The sequence below is a fragment of the Doryrhamphus excisus genome, linkage group LG12 (genome assembly GCF_037039965.1).
Source record: "Doryrhamphus excisus strain RoL-2023G ecotype Guam linkage group LG12, RoL_Dexc_Guam_v1.1, whole genome shotgun sequence".
Classification (NCBI taxonomy): Eukaryota; Metazoa; Chordata; class Actinopteri; order Syngnathiformes; family Syngnathidae; genus Doryrhamphus; species Doryrhamphus excisus.
Genome location: NC_136368.1, coordinates 8,748,803 through 8,768,075, shown reverse-complemented (window position 1 = coordinate 8,768,075; position 19,273 = coordinate 8,748,803). Strand labels below are relative to the sequence as shown.

Here is a 19,273-nt window from a genome sequence, read left to right as displayed (position 1 = left end):
GAGGACACCAAAGCGTTTCCAGGCCAGCTGTGAGACATAATCCCTCCAGCGTGTCCTAGGTCTGCCCCGGGGGCCTTTTCCCGGCTGGGCATGCCCGGAACACCTCACCAGGGAGGCGTCCGGGAGGCATCTGGACTAGATGCCCGAGCCACCTCAACTGACTCCTCTCGATGTGAAGGAGAAGCGGCTCTACTCTGAGCCCCTCCCTGATGACTGAGCTCCTCACCCTATCTCTTAGGGTGAGTCCAGCTACCCTACGGAGGAAACTTATTTCAGCCGCCTGTATCCGCGATCTCATTCTTTTGGTCATGACACAAAGCTCATGACCATAGGTGAGGGTTGGAACATAGATCGACTGGTAAATTGAGAGCTTTGCCCTCTGGCTCAGCTCTCTTTTCACCACGACGGTCCGGTACAGCGACCGCATTACTGCCGAGGCTGCACCGATCCGTCTGTCGACCTCACGCTCCCACTCAGCCACCCTCGTGGGCAAGCATAAGGGTCCGGTGCATTGTGTGTTGGGTGGCGGTCAAGGGTGGGTGCCTGGGCGACCTGGTCTTCGGCGGCCATATCTGGTTCTTGGGACGTGATTCTGTTATACTTGAATATTTTTGCAGTACTAAACCAAAGTGTTAGTTTTCTCTTCCTTGACAAAACGTACAGTCTAGCATCAAGAACTGACTATTGTTCCCTTTCTGTTTTAACATCAAATATAAAATTCCGTAGGGCAGTGTTTCCCAACTTTTATTCAACCAAGGCACGTTTTCCATTATAAAACTATAAAACCAAACAAAAATGTATGAAAGTCACTAGCTGGATACACAGGTCAATGATGCACCTTCTGCCATGTGGTGGAGTAATTGCTCTGCCTGTCACTTTTCATCGCTGGGATAGATGAATGAAGATTGTGGATTTGTAGTAAATTATTAAAACTTTTTGGACCAATTGAGTGAAATTCGATCATTTCCCATGGCACGCTAAATATGCCAGTTGGGAATCACTGCCTTAAGCAACATTCGGACTGACGTTGTGTGCAGGCAACAAGCATTAAGTCCCCATTCAGTGACGTATGAATGGTTGCCTGTTATTGTGTGGTCTATGAGTGACTGGCGACCAGCTCAGGGCGGAGTTGGCCTTTTGCCCAAAGTCAGTGTGGATAAACTGCAGTCTCAGCGAACAGAATAAACTGTTCAATGTGAATGGGTAGATGGATTCCGTTTATGACATCCCAAAGCAGAGCTTTCCCTGGGTCAGATGAATACACGTGGTCTCCTCTTTCATGGAGACATCAGAGTGGTAACAACATACATACTAAAGTTCTTCATGTGAGGTCCGAGATACTGATATTAACAAACAATGAAGAGGGGGGGATGGTTGTTCCATCTTTTGAAAGCAGATGAATGTGACGATATCCTGTAAGAGATGAACATTTGAGTTACAAATTGCCTGCTTCTGAAATCCTTTTATAATAAAAAAGCCACAATACAGAGTTGTCACCTGAGACCATTGCGGCTTTTGTGCACACACACTGCTCACCTGATTGGATACATGTAAATGGGAGCGTGTACTGTCCAATGAAGTCATTTTTGGACGTCTTGTCATAATCTTCTACTACAAAGCGAACCAAAGCAAGATCAGGAGTATGGATGACAAAATTCAAAGATTGATTCCACACAGGGTTAAAACCTATAAGAGAGAAGGTAACGATTGTAGCACCAATAAATGATAAATAAAAATTAATTCACAGAACATAACTTTACCATTGTTGTTGATGTGACTGGTCTCGTCTTTAGCCTGGTCCTGTGGCACTCCATAGATCTCCACTCTGACCAATGGATCTACAATGGAGCCCTCTTTCTGGTTCACCTTTGGTAGTTGCTGCCCACTGATCACCTGATCATAAAGCATAATGTCATTAGTAACTCCGTACAATTACCTGTTTTCAGTTATATTGTATTAGGTCAGTTTTCTCTAATACAAGTAATTAACTGTAGTAATTAAATAACCAAGGCAGATTGGTGGGGTGCCAGTTGATCTCCATTCCTACCTGCACCTACTGCCATGAGCTTTGGGTAGTGACTGAAAGGACTGAATGGGTAAAAGTGTAGGAAATGAGTTTCCTAGTGGAATACGGTTTTTTACTGTAGTTTGCAATGCATTGTGGGTTGTTCAACGTGAAGCAACAGCGCACTGGCTGTCAACAGTATGCTATTGTTATAAATTACAGTAAACTACAGTATTTAAAAAAAAATTGGTGCGTACCAAACTGGCGAGGAAAAGTTTGGGCACGTGTTTGCTACCCATGACCACGAAGTCTTGCTTGGTTTGCATCCTTCCAATTGTGCATCTACAAATAACACGGTAAGTAAAAACTAACTTATCTTTATTTTTTACAGCAGAATGAAGCAACCTGACTGAAATCAAACTTGCTAGCTAAAGAGTGCCTGATTTTCAGTGCCACTCATCAGTGCGGCTAAGATTTGAATAATGTTAGCTACATTTTTACCGTTTATTTTTTTCTTCCATTAAATTTTCTTCCAGTTAATTTTCCATACTGGTTACTCAGCAAGGCAGAAGAGAGAAAGAGCACGTCCAAATTATTTTTACATCAATTAAGGAATTAAGGACTTATCTCGATCAAACTACACACTTGGTGGTTGATGGAAAAGTGAAATGAGTAACAGAGATGGCTGTGGTGGGTTTTATTTTACTTTCTGTCGACTTTTACATGAGGTGTACTGATTTGTATTATGATTAGACTGCGTTACGTTACGTTAGTTGCTCTCCTGCGTGCCTCACCAAATGACATTGAAGATAAGAAAAGCAAATGATCTTCTCTTTTCATTCTCAGGTACTTCTACGCCCATTTTAAGTTGCTTACAGACACCAATGTGCTTTGTAGCTTGGAACTCAGTATGGAGGAATGTGGAAGAGCCAACACAGAATACTGACCAACAAAGATGTCCTCTGTAATAGCGAAGGTACAGACATGGTACTTTGCATTGTTCAGCTGCTCATGGCACACTTCGTAGAGAAGCTAACAGGGCAGCTGTAAGTTTATGTTCTCTTTCTTGCCATGTGTGTAAATATTGAATGTCATATCTATTTTTATAGCAGGTCAACATGATTCTCAACCAGTGCTTCTGTTTTTTGATTGTTTATTATTTTCCATAATATGGTTGTCTTTGTTCCTTCCAGGTGTCTGCCTCTGTAGCTGACATTGAAACAACCTTCACTCCTCCTGCAAGCCCTCGTCTGATACTGCTTGGTAAGCATTTCATTTTCATTGTTTCATATGTTACATTGGTCATTATTTTGAGACTATAGATGTGTACATAAAGTAAATGATATTGATGGTGTTACTTGAAGTTTCAGGTGGAACGGAAAATGTCAATATTGATGCTGGATGATCACTCTGGAGGGGCGTGTAATATCTGAGGGCATCAAACCATCCTTTTTGACCGGACTGGCTGCTGTGTTTGCAGTCTACTACATAGGAGGCAGCTTGTACTCTGGAATGTATTCAGAGGTAAGAATTATTTCATTTCCTTGTCGTCATTATAGATTTTTTATTTTATTTATTTCATTAGTTAAAACTGGAACCTGAATAGGCTGTACGGCCGACGAGTGGTTCTCGGGCATCTCTGTGTGGAGTTTGCATGTTGTATGTAGAATAGTTCCAAGATATTGTTTTCCTTTTGGTCTCTAATCGTAGACTATTCTGATTTCATACTTCATTGTTATCAATCCAGATTGAAGACCACCCGAGGAAAGCGTGTCTCCAAGAAGACTGATATGATGGTCCAGAAGAAGACTGCCAGAGTGAATACACATGTCTCCACACGACTGAAGAACCTCATCGACTTTGAATTGGACTTCATTAGGTCAGTGAGCTCTCTGTTGTCTCATGCTCTTAACTCCATATGTTGTTCTGACTGACATTGCCACATGAAACTATAAAAGACTTTCATATAATCAGCGGCCGGGAACGTGATGGTCATCTCTCCCTGACTGAATAATCTTTGCTTTGAATCAGGACTGTCCACACCTACTCAGACGAAGATAAACTTGCACCTACCTTGCAGAACTCTTTAGGAGGTGAAACACAAGCCTCACAGGACTCTATTGAGGTAAAGAACAAGCCTACCTCACCACTTAACCAAGAGCCTATGTCACAGAACCCTTTTAAGAGTCGTTTTTCCCCAAATGTTGCCATTGATGCATATTTTAGTTACTGCGTCCGCAGTGTGTGTTTTCAAACTGTTCTTACTGACACATGGTTGCAAACAGCAGAGAATACATTGGAGTACATTTATATACGGTAAGCGTTCATAAGCATTCCTCACACAATTTGTGTCACTTACTGTATTTGCCGTGTATTAGTTGCTTTGGTATTCAGCCCAATTGTTTGAGCTAATGTAAAGTTCAAATATGGTAAGATAAGGCACTATGTAAAAGAATAGTATGTTTTGTTTTGTTGTGATTTCATGTCTTTAGGTCTTACATGCATTTGAAGAATTATTTAGTTTGTTTATCTGGGACATCTAATGGTATTTAGTTTATTTGATTATTCTTATTGTATTTTACATTAACAGTATTCATGTTGACACTGCCCGTTTAAATAAACATTTGTGGGATTTATATTCTTTGTAAATTTTCTGTAATTTAACAGGAAAATTGTTAGTGTAATTTTACAGTAGTCAGGTGTGATTTGAGAACTGTAAAATAACAGTATATTACTGTAATGTTTAGATTCTCTAGAGCACAGTACTGTAATACTTTTACAGTAATATACTGTTGTTGTTGATCACAGTAGCACACCGTAAAATAACAGTTTGAAGCTGGCGATTCTAGCTGCCAGTAGTGTACTGTAGTTTAACAGCAATTTTTTTTTACAGTGTAGGGTCAACCATTTGGTGGGACCTCCTGATGTCCCCTGTCCCGTGAAGGGGGAGCTTTGATCAAAGAATGACCTCGTCCGACACGGTCCCTAACCCCAGGTTACAGATAGCCTCCTGCTGTGCCCACCATCCTTGAAGGGACAGCTGGATGTGCTCGGATGCAAGAGTTGGAGCTCTACAAAAGGCCGTTAAGTAATTCATAATGTGTAACCTATGTTAGACGTGTGAAATATACATTTTCTCATCACACATGGGCACATAACCGATCTGTGGGGTTTCTCCCTCTGTCATTATGGGCCTTATCAGTGGTCTAACTTACCAAATTAGTAGTGGATGCAATATTTATTTCTCCCACTAAAAATATATTGTCCCTCTGTTATTTTTTGGGAGAAAAGTCCGAGAAACCCTGCTGTTCATGCTTTAGTCCGCTTACCTGGATGGATAAGCGTAAAGGTTTGTAGCCTGGCTGTTCCTCTGGTTTCTCTGGGTTGAACTTTGTGTTAATGTCTCTCATGAAGCTAGGCTTGAGTACGTAACCACAGCGGCCATTCTGTCTAAAAAGCCCATCGTTCAGGTCCATTTCCAAACCTGCTGTCTGGAAGTTCAGTGCCACTTTGGGAAAGGGGGACAATTTTTCAATGAATTGCACGTTTGATATATGTAATGCAAGACACAGACGATCTGCAAAACGACAAATTCCCCTCACCTATTTGGCATCCCACGTTCCACATCTCCTGAGGATTATAGTTAGAGGAGTCAGTCCTGAGGCCACTAGGGTAAATCCTGCTTAGCTGCACTGAATTATGTTGCACAAAGTCTGTTCCTGAAAAATAAATATCGCAGATGCATTGATGCCGGATTATTCTACTTTTCTTTCTACTGATGTGACACCACGTATTTTGTCATTCCTCAGATATGGCTCATTGCCTCAAGTTACCGGTTTCCTTTGCAAGCCTCTTGGCCTTGGACTCGGAGAATGAAGACATCTCATTGCTTTTCATATTCAGAGGAGCACGTTTAAAACCACGGAAATGGACACTCTTGCAGTAAACCACCAAATCGGACAACTCCCTTGACAGGTTGGACTCGGACTTCCGAGCGATGGCCTGTCAAAAAAAAAATGTGTATCATGAGCAAATATCGCAAACAGGGTGAAATATTAAAACTCCAGACCTTGAATTTATGATCTAATTAGTTTAATCCATTCCTAAAAATCAGGAAAATCAATTATCCTCTCTTTTGTTACTTTGTGCTTAGCTTCCTCCTTCCTTAAAACAACCTTTTTTTGGTACAACACAGTCTCAATCTACAGCAGCTCTCAGTGCTTGTGGCGGGAAATTAGCAAACAAAAGAAAATGGAACGTGGAAAGACATTTTCAAAACAAAGACTCAGCTATTTCTGAAAAGATGAGGCAAAATGGCTCTTTGGATGGGAAAGGTTCCCGACCCCTGGGTCACCAACACTTTTACCTTCTCGTGGTGGTTCAGATACTCAGGTCCAGGTAGGTCTTCGACAGAGCGTTTTTCAGCGCCGCTGCTGGTCATATCCTCTTCATCACTAATATCTGCCAGAGTTTCAAGGGACCCCTCTGGACCTCCGATTTTCTTGGCTTTTAACAAAATCTTTCCTTTCAGTTCCTTCAAACCATCAAGAAGATTTTAGGGTGAATGTTCTGTGCTGCATGTAGGATGTGAATAGATTTGTGTGCCCTCAGGAGGACACCATCTTCCTGCACTTTACTGTCTTTTGCAGACACTCAAACACATTTTGAATTATGGAAGGAATTCATCAATTGCATGCACTCATGTACCATTACTTTAATATTGATTACCTAAGTGCTACAGTATTTGCTGATGGATAGCAATTTGAAGGAAGAGGTAGAGCAGGTTGTCTGAGATTGGACTGTTGGAGGCTCAAATTCAGCTTCCTCCATCACAGTCACTGATGTAGTCTCCTAAAGCGCTTTGGGTGTCTGGAATGGCGCTATATAAAAAACACGTGATTATTATAATCCCTACACTGGACATCAGTGTGTGGAGTTTGCATGTACACCCTCTGCAGACGTGGGTTTTCTCCGGGTACTCGTGTTTTACATACATGCATGTTGGGTCAATTGGAGACTCTAAGTTGGTTATAGGTATGAATGTTTGTTGTGCCCGCCCAAAGTCAACAGGGATAGGTTCCAGCACACCCCCTCGACACGAGTGAGGACATAATGAATGAACTTAAATATATGCTATGTGTACGGGGAAAAGAGTGCTGCAGCTATGAATCCATTAGAAGATTCTGTCTCGCAGGTCAATTTATTCAACATTTTCCAGCAGGAAGATGCTTTGTCGAGATGTGATGTTGTGTAACTACATGTACAATACTGAATATTGTAGACCTGCAATTGTTTTTAGGTTAAAAAGTTGGATTGTAAATCTGTTTAATAACATATTTTCCGGACTACAAGTCACACTTTTTTTCATAGGTTGGCTGTTCCTACAACTTTTACTCCAGAGCGACTTATACATGGAAAAATATACATAATTTCACAGACAGCCACAAGAGGGCACGCTACCCCTTTCAGGGACAGCGGTCACTACAGTGGACAGCTATTCAAAAGCTGTTTTCTCCTATTTGAATGAGTTGTACATCAGTCACTACAGTGGACACTAGTGTGTCATGCCATACACTGCCACTCATTGGTCAACTTTTGTAAGTGCAAAAAAATAACCTTCCAAAAACAAGATGGCCGAAAAAAGTGTAGATGTGCCGTGCAGGGGAAGAATATCTGTCCATTTCTTCTATTCTAGGAGACGCTTGCAGGGAAAAAATATTGGGTCATCAAGCAACAACTAAGAAGTAATACAATTGTTAAAATATCCAAGTATTGATTTTGTGATTGGAGGAAATTGTGATTGATCATGTGCCCACTAAATTGGACATTGTGCATCGGGAGCTATATTTTGACTACAATTTATAGTATTGCTTCAATTTTGTTGTTTTTGAAAATACTTCATTTGCAGTAACTTTTGGAAGTAACAAAAAGCCATGGTGTCGAAAGGGAGCTAAATGGAAAACACACAAAAGGGAGCTGGCTAAAGGCGAGCGCTGCTGAAAGCACAAACTTTAAGAGTTCTGGGAAGCGGGGCAGCAACATGTGTAGCGCAGCGTGTGCTAGGCAATAATCTGGCGTTCCCCGGCTGTCAGGTGTTGGCTCAAGTGCCAGAGGAGTAATCAACCTCAGGTGCGTTCAGCATCTCCACCTCCAGCCAGGAACATAGGATCTGTAACGATAGAAAACACACGGAGGAGACGGGGGCACAGAGCAAGGGCACCAGGATGTGATGTACCCCCCCCCCCCCAACGATGGGCGCCACCTGGTGGCCAACCTGGCTTCTCGGGGAATCGACTGTAAAAGTCCAAAAGCAAGTCAAGATGAGAGCACAAGAGACCCATGAACGGTCCTCGGTGCTGTACCCCTCCCAGTCGACCAGGTACTGGAAACCCCTGCCCCTTCTTCTCACGTCCAAAAGCCTTGGGTCCTTTCCCAGGCTGTTTATCTCCTGTCATGCCACCGCATTGCACGCTATTTTATGACCTCCACCAAGATCCTGTATATCAGGATGAATTCGCTGAGATCGAAGGTAGTACGTGGATATTGTACTCCACTTGCATCCTTGTTGGGCCTGAGGGGGTGGCGTCGTTCATTGACCTTATTGAACCTATGGAACGTGCATGGTTTCGCGGGGGACCAGCTTCGGTCCCACACATCTCTTTGGCCGTGGCACCAGGTCACGAACAGCGGACCTTGGGCCCCATGGTCAAACGGTTGATGTCTGTTATGGACTGGACGCCGTCCCCTGACGTCCCTCAAATGCATTTTTCGCCATCTGAATCTGCGTTTTGTATTTTTGGTGACTTCAAGGACTCTTTGTTAGTCCAACATCAGCTAATTGACCAACACCTGGGTAGAGAACTAACAGATCACGACTTGACAGCAAGTGGACCTTGTGTTTCAGGTCGAGAACATTTGGCAGTGAGCAGTAAAATTCTAACTGTGTATTTCCCCAAGTCTAGTTTAGGGAGGTAACATTTGCAATATTTTTTTTGTTTTTATTGGTTCACTTACAACTTTATTTTATCAGTGGTGCAAATGCACGTTGTCCACTCTAATGGAAACGTCACCAACTCCTTGAAAAATGTATGATTTTTAAAAATGAAGGTGATGATTTTTTCCATGCCTAAAGTGTCACAAAAACACTTTGGGAAAAAATCCTGAAGCAGGTTATCATAATGCGTGCATGAAAGAGCTATCCTACTCCTTAACAATTCAATATTTAAACAGTTGAGAGTTGAAGACTCGAGGAACGGGAGACTCTGCCAGACGTTCCCAGCACACCCTCGCTACTCGTTTGGGTCTTCCAGATCTGTCCAGCATCCTCCCCCGCCATCTAATCCAACTCATCACCAGGTGGTGATCAGTTGACTTTTCAACCAAGTGTCCAGAACATGCGGACGCAGGTCTGATGATACGACTACAAAGTCGATCATAGACCTGCGGCCTAGGGTGTTCTGGTGCCAAGTGCAGTTATGGACATCCCTATGTTCGAACATGGTGTTAGTTATGGTGTTAGTTATGACTGTGGTTTGCACAGAAGTCCAGTAACATCACACCGCACGGGTTCAGATCAGAGAGGCTGTTCCTCCCAATCACGCCCCTCCAGGTCATTGCCCACATGGGCGTTGAAGTCTCCCAGTAGAACAACGGAGTCACCACCTGGGGTGCTCTCCAGCACCCCCCTGATGGACTCCAAGAAGGCTGGGTACTCCCAACTGCCATTTGGCACGTACGCACAAATGACAGTCAGGACCCTTTCCCCAGCCCGAAGGCGTAGGGAAATGACCCTCTCGTTCACCGGGGCTGACTCCAACACAGAAGCACCAAGCCAGGGGGGCTATTAATAAGCCCGCACCAACAAGGTCCAGCCCCCTCGAGGAGTTTGGTTCCAGAGCCCAAACTGTGGGTTGAGGTGAGTCCGACTATGTCTAGTCGAAATATCTCAACCTCTCGCACAAATTCAGGTTCTTTCCCCACCAGAGAAGTGACATTCCATGTCCCAAGAACCAGATTTGGCCGCCGAAGACCAGGTCGCCCAGGCACCCGCCCTTGACCGCCACCCAACACACTACCGGACCCCGTAGGTGGTGGGTCTACAAGGGGGAGATCCCGTGTGGCGTCTGTGGGCTGGGCCCGGCTGGGCCCCACGGGTGAAGGCCCTACCCCCAGGCGCTCGCCTGCGAGCCCCTCCCCCGGGGCTGGCTCCAGGGTGAGGCCCCGGTATCCCACATTCGGACGAGGTACGGTTCCTCCTCTTGATTAACAAAACAGTTACTGTACTTAAAACTGTTTATGTTACATAAACATTGGACACCTTTTCTGTTCATGTTTATTTTTTGTGTACCTGAATAACCATTGTGTTAGCATATCTTACACCTATTCAGCCTGTTCTCTATTCTTTTATTGTTAGAACTTGCCTTCCAAGAGGACGTAATGTCTGTTTTGGTCAAATAGTTTGGAAAAGAAATTACCCGCAAAGAATGCGACTTGTACTCCAGTGTGACTTATGTATATATTTTTTTTCTACCTAATGATGCATTTTTGGCCTTGTGTGACTTATACGCCGGAGCGACTTATAGTCCAGAAAATACGGTATTTAAGTCAGTATTTAAGTGTTGGTATAGCGATGGCAGTTATATGCATACATGTTCACTGCTTGAAGATGATGTAAATCATTTGTCTGACCTGTGGAGAAGGGAGATACTGAGGTTCCTGGCCATCCAAAATGTTCTTCAAGAGTGTGTCACCTAAGATTTGGCGAAGGTGCCTGGCCATTATTGTCTGTTGTTCCACACCACAATGGTTCTCAACGGACAAGATGACTGGAAGGTCTGATGTCTGTACAACAGGAAGAAGACACAAACCATAGATAAAATATATTGGTAAAATTTGGAATTTAATATTGATTAAAGTTAAGATTTGTGTACACACAACAGGTATCAGAAAGCACTGGTAGCCCTAAAAGATAATAGCCATCTATTTCTATACTGCTGGTCACATGACAGAAAATAATTCAGGGTTAATTGGAGACTCCAAAGTGTCCATAGGTATGAATATGAGTGTGATTGGTTGTCCATATGTGCCCTGCGATTGGCTGGCGGTCCAGCCAGTCCAGGGTTTTCCCAAAGTGAGCTAGGATAGGCTCCACATACCCCTGTGACCCCGCTGAGGACAAGCGGCACAGAAAATGAGTGAATGAATATTACAAAAGCAAATGAATAACTACTGTGTAAATTATTTTGCCTCATTTAATACACTGTCTACATAGACCAGGGGACCCCAACCGCCGGGCCAGGGACCGGTACTGGTCCGTGGCGCATTTGCTACCGGGCCGCCTAGAAATAATAAATAATTTATTAATGACTCACTGTCTCCCATCACACCTAGATAGGACCATCTCATCGCAATGAAACAAGCTCAGGCCTCCCACTGATTCAGCGGGTAAGCACTGCACTTAACATTTGTTTTTAACCCTGTTGTGTTATTTCAATTTGCTGTATTTTTCTGCCACACATTGCCGGTCTGTGAAAAAAGACCCAAATCACACCGGTCTGTGGTGCAAAAAGGTTAGGGACCCCTGATATAGACGGGAATCAATTTATTTCCACATTCGTCATAGCATGGCCTCATCAATGGCATCAGGGATCTTTTTTCCTTACATAATATACTAAGGGCATTGAGTCGATCGGAAGTTGACTGTTCATATTGTCTTAGAAGACATCTGAACAAGCTTCAAGAGTTCATGTTCACATCTAGTAAGACAGCACGAGTTTGGTGCAGGATCCAAAGTACAGTGTAAAGTAGAGGCATGCTCCAAACAAGAAAGGTTTCACTCTTTCGTGGTGCAAAATGACAGTCGTTATAATACAGTGGATTGTGGATATTGGAACCCATCTTCTTCTTTCTCTTTGGGCTTTTCCCACAGCAAATCAATCCAACCATGTCTCTCTCACACCAACTACCATCATGTCCTCCTTCACTACATCCATAAACCCCCTCTTTGGTCTTCCTCTACACCTCCTACCTGGCAGCATCCTTCTACCAATATATTCACTATCTCTCCTTGGGACATGTCCCAACCACCCAGTCTGGCCTGTCTGACTTTATCTCCAAAGCCTCTAACATGCAATGTCCCTATGATGTACTTCTTCCTGATCCTATCCATCCTGGTCACTCCCAATGAGAAGTGGATAGAAAGTGGATAGACATGGATAGTGGAACCCATAACACGCAGTAATGTAACTTTGATAACAATAAATCACTGATCATTACTCTTGTATTATATTGTTTGAATTGTAAAGAGATGGTAGTATTCTAGTCATCGTCGCACCATGAATGCATATTCTTTGAGTGTTGCAATGATGTCTTTGAAGAAGATCTTGGATGTCAGCGTGTGACCGTGATATACCACTGGCTCCCCATCGCTGCCATCCCAACAGTCCACCTCCACACAACGACAGCCTCGCTTCAGGGCCCTGTATGTACACAAGCAGAACAACTCATTTCAAGTGACTTTATATTTGACATCCATCCTGTGACCAGCAGGACTCACTGGATGTATGCTTCCAGACTGCTATGGCCCCGCAGCTGGTCCTCCAGCAGGTAGGTATTATGTGAGGAGGAGATGAAGTAGTGGCTAAGCGGCTGGCTCATGTCCTGGTAGATGCCCACATACTCTGGTCTGAATATGGAGCCCTCCTGGGAGCAAAGGTACATCTGGAAGCCTTCTAGGGACATGGTACCTTGCTTCTTGGCTGCACAAAGAGAGATGTGACACATGTATAGTACTCTCCGTTGAAACTGTAGCTTCTGCACATGGAAGCTCACAGCAAGATGGTAAGACTTCAACTGGATACACTGCAAAAAATGTCACTTCTTAGGGAAGCTGAGTTTCACCGTGGGTTTATGTTGCAGGGCGGTTACTGATTTTGACTGACAGCAGCCAGAGGAGTGAGCAGTTAGTTTTTTCTCCCTTTTCCAGATTCACAGTGAGATATCACTCAGAGTAGACGTGAATTTGCTTTCCACTACTAAGACATAATCCTAGCGTTATTTAGTGTAATCCATTCATTGCGGGAGGAGTAGCTTGGTAGTTAGCCCAGACAGCCTGGCAGCAGACAACATTGCTTACATCATATGAAATATATGTCAGACCCCAACAACATAGTCTGGCATCATGGACATGGGACACAATGACTGGGTGTAAAGACTGAGTACAATACCGGAGAACTGTACCAAATAAGTTTTCTATACCAGCCTGTCACATCAAGCAGACAGCTGAGATGTGACAAGGTATTGGTTCTTGCTTATACAGGCGGTCAGCTGACAACTTGACTTAGCTATTACAGGAACAACTGTGAAGGTTGAGTGAAGGGACAAGCATGACTGAAAATGGCCACAAGACAAGATACTTATACAAATCTATTTGAGAGTAAAGGTTAATCACTGACCAGTTTCAGACGGTTCATAGCAGTCGATCAGTTCTCGAGCATGTTGGGCGCTGCCATATCCCTCGTGCTGCTCCACCTTCAGGAAGCTCTCTAGCTCCTCCAATATTAATTTTTCTCCATCTCCAGAGTAGTCCTGGAACACCCTCCACACTTCATCCCTCTGAGTCAGCATCTTATAGAAGAGGACAAACTGCTCGGATTCCAAAAAGCCACTTTCTGATTGGTCAGCCATCTGTGAACCAAGAGGAAGAGCTTGGTTTATACACATATCTGACGACCAATGCTTCCACATAAGTGGCCCCAATCAAATTTATACCGTGAAGAGATGGAAAGCATGCTCCTCATTCATGTCTACGTTCATCATCTTCAACAGTGTCCGCACTTCTTTGAAGTTCATCTTTCCATCTTTGTTTTTGTCAGCCTTGTGAAACCAGTCACGGACCCACCTGATGGTATGCTCAAGGAAACTTTGATTAGACATTTTCTGAATGACTCGGGTCATTCAAGGAACTAAGAAGGTTTGCATCAAACATCCCTTGAATCAGAAGAACACCGGAAGGATACTGATCAAGCCTCTGTTTCTCATCCATAGTTTGAGCCTTGTTAATGAGCTTGCGCAAACCCCGGATCCAGGCCTGTGCCTCTTCTGGGGATTCAGCCACAAGGTCTAGGTTGCCTTGGCGACCGTGAAACACCAAGGTAAAACATAGGTCAGCAGAGAACTCCTCAGCGATGCTCAGCAAGACCTCCGACTGGTGGCCCTCACGCACCGCCTCTATCTCACTCACTGAGACTGAAACAAGAGAAGGAGAGTGGGAACAAGTGTTGGAGGTTTGTTGTATGCTAAACAACAAACCTGGAAGTTACAGAATCTGTGACGCATCGCAAAGCAGCACCAGAAGCATAAATGATAATGAGTAAATACGGTGGAACGCCTTTAAGACTGTTGTCAAAACAAATGGGTGATAACAGATTTGTCAACCTAAAGCAATTTGATGACATATTATTAGTTAATTGTGAAAAAAACGCTGAGAAGTGTGCCACGAAAGAAGAAAGGATCTTATATCCTATGCCAAAGCGTTGAAGGTAAGCTGTTGTTGTTTTTTTCTGTAGCCCTTCCACTCTTATTTATTTGTTTTTATTGATTTTGACATCACAAGAAATCTCCTTTTGCAACAACGTGCAAGCAATAAGTTATAGTTAACGACACCATGGTACCTCGGTTTTTCCCAGGAATTTGTCTCAAACAATCTGAAACCTAAATGTACGAAAACTAAGAAAATAATAACCAAAGATAATAATATACACTACCGCTCAAAAGTTTGGGATCACTTGCACATTTCTTTGTTTTCCAAAGAAAAACATTTTCATGCATTTCACAAACAATTTTTTCCATTTCACAAAAATTTTTATCCATTTCACAAACAATGAAACTGTCAGTCCTCTGCATCAATCTCCCGGTATGGCTGCTAATCCAAGTTCATCCTTTTATAAGGCTAATAGATTATTAGAAAACCCATCTAAAAAATCTCTTACCATGCTGTTAACTACTCCCTTCAAAGAGCAGCACTACTGGGTCTAACAAGGACAGAAATTGGCAGGATTGCCAAGAAAAAGCCATATCTCAGACTGGCCAAAAAAAATTTCCAAGTGATCCCAAACTTTTGAGCAGTAGTGTACATTCAATAATTCTGTTCCAGATACCCCAAAAAATCATATAGGACTTTTAGTGTTGTGCCACTAGCTGTGGAACCCAACTTTACAGGAGTTGACAATAAACTGATTTTTTTTTATGTCCGCTTTTAACATACGTACAGCCACATGTGTTGATCTCAAATCCGATTTGCAAGTAGAGACTGGACAGTCCCAAGTTTCTCAAGAAACTTCAAGACACCCCTCAATTGTAAGGAGGTTTAGCATTTTAGTGTTTCAACAGCATCAGTAATGTGTAATGTGATGCCAAAAAAACTGGACTAGCCGACAACCTGTTGCTGAAGCCTGCCGCCTTTTACGTTACTTGGTCTTGTGGAAGAGTCAGAAGAGTAAGCAGTAAGTAACAATTTACCAGTCCCCTAGCCGTGTTTATTTTGTGTAAGTCATGGAGGAAAAGCGCATGTCTATAGAGTGTGCATACAGGGAGCTGGGTTGCTCATAGCAATTTCCCAACCACAATCAGTTTTATAACAATGCCAAGGTTTCAGATAATGATTCCCTGTCATACTTGATGTCGACGAGTTAGAAAAGTGGTTGTCTGTGTAGCATTATAGAGTATGCATACATGGAACAGAGTGAGTGTTACCTGCATTCATGCAGATTACAAGGTCACTGATGTCTGGAGTCCTTAATAGCCTTTTTCCACCACAAGTTTTTTTAAACACGGGCAGTCTCGCAAAAAACGTGTAGTGACCACATTTCCACTATCAAAGTTGTGTCAAGATTGCCTGCACTCAGTAAACGTGGACCTTTGTTACCACTCTTTGAGTTTCTACACGGTAAGTCAGGGGTCTCCAAACAGTACCAGTAGCTCCTACCCAGCTCTCCAAAGGGTTTATTCATTTTACAAAAGTGTTACAAATTGACTGTCCAGTCTCTACTTCTGGATTGATTCGGGATCCAACACAAGGCTTAAAAGCGGACATTTTCAAAAGATAAATCACCATTTATTATGGACTCCCATAACAAAAAAATTTGAAAGTGGGGTTTGGCAGCTGTCTGGAAGTCCTCGGGAGCCTTTGGGAGTGTGACCAATCACAGCGGAGTGGGCGTGCTGTGGGTAGAATAAATTTTTTATTCAAACAGATAGTTTTAGCAGGAAATTCAAGGAAATACTGTTGGAATGGGTGCAGATTCTGGAAGATCTAAAAAGCTTTCTGTGCGGGTTATCGTGTGTATTTGCTTTATAGGAGTCAATACAAAATTATAATACAATTATAATTATAATACAATACGAAAATGAGCATAATAGGTCCCCTTTAACAACACATCATGTTGCAGTACAATGATAGATGTATGCACACTGTTGTGTACTTACAAGTGGAGTGGCCTTTCCCTACCCATCGAGACTTGTACCAAATACTCAGACCGTCATCCAAGAGTCGGAAATGTCGCTGCTTCTTCCATGTTCGGGACTTAACTTTCCTCAGGGTCGATCCTGCTGTCATCACTCTGATATCAGGGTCATCCCGAATAGCTGGAGTGACAGTATATACAGTACAGTACATTTTCAGAGAGTCTGTACTTGCAATAAATATTTCTATGGCATTAATAATGAGTGGATTCTGCTCAGGTAATATATGTAATGTAATGTAAGTAATGCACATGTACTCACATTGATCTTGAGACTCCATTTGTTGCCCCCCAATCATGCCAATGGACATTTACTGAAACAAATCAAGTGCTAGTGAATTTGTCCAGTTATTCAAGAAAGTTGGACATATTCCAAGATTAAGACATAAATGGAGCCAAATGTAGGCCTATCTCTCTTTATATTGATACAACATGCATCAACATAACCTCCATGAAGGGAACTTTTTGTGCTAATTGTGCAAAATATCCGTGATATATGTCCCAGTCCAGTGTATCATTTACAAATAATCAACAACGGTGTCCATATAGGAAAGCCAGCACAATAAAATGTGGAAATATTATCTTCACATCATTGAATATTAGTTATAATTTTTACTTGTCAATAGTCTGTAATTCATCATCTTCTATATTCACTACTAATTACTTACAGCAGGGGTCGGGAACCTTTTTGGCAAAGAGAGCCATGAAGGCCAGATATTTTAAAATGTGTATCTGTGAGAGCCATATACATTTTTTTAAACATTGAATGCAATAAAATGTGTGCATTTTATTATAGATATAATGGGCTCTAATTACGTAGACCAGGCACACTACTCCACGCCAATGGGGTGTGGCCAGCACACTTTCGTGAGCAGCGCAGTGTCTAATAATAAATCAAATACTTGTTGCCATTAATACAACTTCTGCTGCTGCATAGTTTTGCACCGTACTCCGTAGACGTATTTCATTCTTTTGGCCATCTTCGTCAGAAGGCTTGGTTCTGCAGCTTTAGCTATTTGACTAAAGGAGGAAAGTTTACATTTACATGTTGTTTTGACATCTCAATGACCGAGGTAGACTACAGCATTACCCAGTAATAATCAAGTTTTGGTGTTTAACCTGGAAAATATCATCAGGAAAGATAGATATGGTTGGCCGTATTGCAGCAGAATATAAATGGACGAATTAAAATGCATAAGAAAGTTGTTGATTTTGAATATTATTTTTAACAGTCATTTCTGTGATGTTTACTTTAAAATGTTAGCAAAAATACATTTTTATTGTGGTAAGAAATGCTTGAGAGCCAGATACAGTCATCAAAAGAGCCCTACCTGGCTCCCGAGCCATAGGTTCCCTACCTCTGACTTACAGGTAGGTAATTACATTCACAATTAAAGTAATTAAGTATCAAACATGACTGTCTTGGGGCGAGAGGTGGGGTACACCCTGGACTGGTAGCCAGCCAATCACAGGGCACATATAGACAAACAACCATTCACACTCACATTCATACCTATGGACAATTTGGAGTGGCCAATTAACCTAGCATGTTTTTGGAATGTGGGAGGAACATGGAGTACCCGGAGAAAATCCACGCATGCACGGGGAGAACATGCACACTCCACACAGAGATGGCCGAAGGCAGAAATGAACTCCTAGCTGTAAGGCCTTTGCGCTAACCACTCATCCGCCGTGCAGCCACAATACATAATAGTTATCTAAAAATTTTATTTAATGAAGTACACTTAAGTAAATAAAAGCAATTACTCATAGTTACTTTCCCAAAAAAGTAATTGAATTAGCTATAATTAGTTAACATGAGCATATCAGTACATGCAGATATGCTGCTTGTCAGTAAAAGTAAATAAAATGCATTTGTCTGTGTTGTTTGCTGAATATATGATACGCTTCCGGAAGAGAGTGACTCTGTTCCTCAGAATTCCCTCATTTCCTGTCACTGTCTCCTGTCTGACATAACATAGATTCACTGTGGCTTTCACAACCATGAGTGTTCCCACACACTGGCAGGAATTAGACACTTTGACATCATTGGAAGAGTGAAAAGAATCATTTCATGGTTTTACCCCATGTGATACGATGTTGTACATTTTAGTTTTAGTACCACTCGTGTGTTTTGGGTCATCACACTCCTGAGGTAAGATGAGTCATTGCTGAGGCACAGCGACACATACACACACAACCTGACGCGATGGAATGTGGGACTCAACAGTAACGGTTTTGTTTAGTGTGTGCTCCATTGGATCATTCATCAGGTAATTTTTCCTAACTCAAACACTCACACACATTCCTCACAACCATGAAATACACGCACAAGTACTTGGTGCAGACACTCTGTCCACAGTAAATTAAAACCAGACCCTGTACAGTATATATGACGTCAGCTTTGCAAAGCGGTAATCACATCTTCAAACAAGCCAACAGCCTTTACTGAACATATACTAACAAGAATAAACAGGAGTGTTACCCGAACTCACCAGAAGTGCAGGTCTACAGGGGATGAGTCACACATCCTGATGTGGTCCTGTGAAGGTCATGTGTCCTTGAGGGTTAGGATGCATTGTGGCCAGTTTGAAAGAAGATGGTGCTTTGTTAAGGGAGCGTTTGAATCCTAGGAGTGTCCACTGAGAAATCTAGCCCGACCAACTCAGGTTTCTCATGCTATTGCACACTGGACACAAACTGACTGACTCACTCCACCTCCTCCTCCTCCTCAGCCAGCCTTCCTTTC

At 42.6% G+C, this 19,273-nt stretch overlaps 1 protein-coding gene across 1 annotated transcript; it reads right to left on the bottom strand.

Annotated features, from left to right (window-relative positions):
* Positions 1–682: 682 nt before the first annotated feature.
* On the bottom strand, positions 683–19,251 carry LOC131135585 (1-phosphatidylinositol 4,5-bisphosphate phosphodiesterase delta-4-like). The gene is made up of 16 exons (XM_058081670.2): positions 19,020–19,251; positions 16,787–16,838; positions 16,490–16,648; positions 14,023–14,251; positions 13,775–13,904; positions 13,459–13,690; positions 12,561–12,762; positions 12,339–12,483; positions 10,694–10,846; positions 6,372–6,539; positions 5,839–6,007; positions 5,608–5,724; positions 5,335–5,513; positions 1,761–1,893; positions 1,537–1,686; positions 683–1,413 (listed from the first exon to the last, which is right to left on the bottom strand). Exons 2-16 carry the CDS (start codon positions 16,833–16,835, stop codon positions 1,322–1,324), a joined length of 2,307 nt encoding a protein of 768 aa, XP_057937653.2. The 5' UTR covers positions 16,836–16,838; positions 19,020–19,251; the 3' UTR covers positions 683–1,321.
* Between the last annotated feature and the right edge of the window lie 22 nt (positions 19,252–19,273).

What these genes read in the sequence shown, in the direction of transcription:
- LOC131135585 (XM_058081670.2), bottom strand. Translation starts at nt 16,835, where the DNA reads ATGTCCATTGGCATGATTGGGGGGCAACAAATGGAGTCTCAAGATCAA. An exon ending in CTATGAACCGTCTGAAACTG is followed by an intron (nt 12,763 to 13,458) that starts GTCAGTGATTAA and finishes CTCTTTGTGCAG; the next exon opens with CCAAGAAGCAAGGTACCATG. An exon ending in GAACGTGGGATGCCAAATAG is followed by an intron (nt 5,514 to 5,607) that starts GTGAGGGGAATT and finishes CCTTTCCCAAAG; the next exon opens with TGGCACTGAACTTCCAGACA.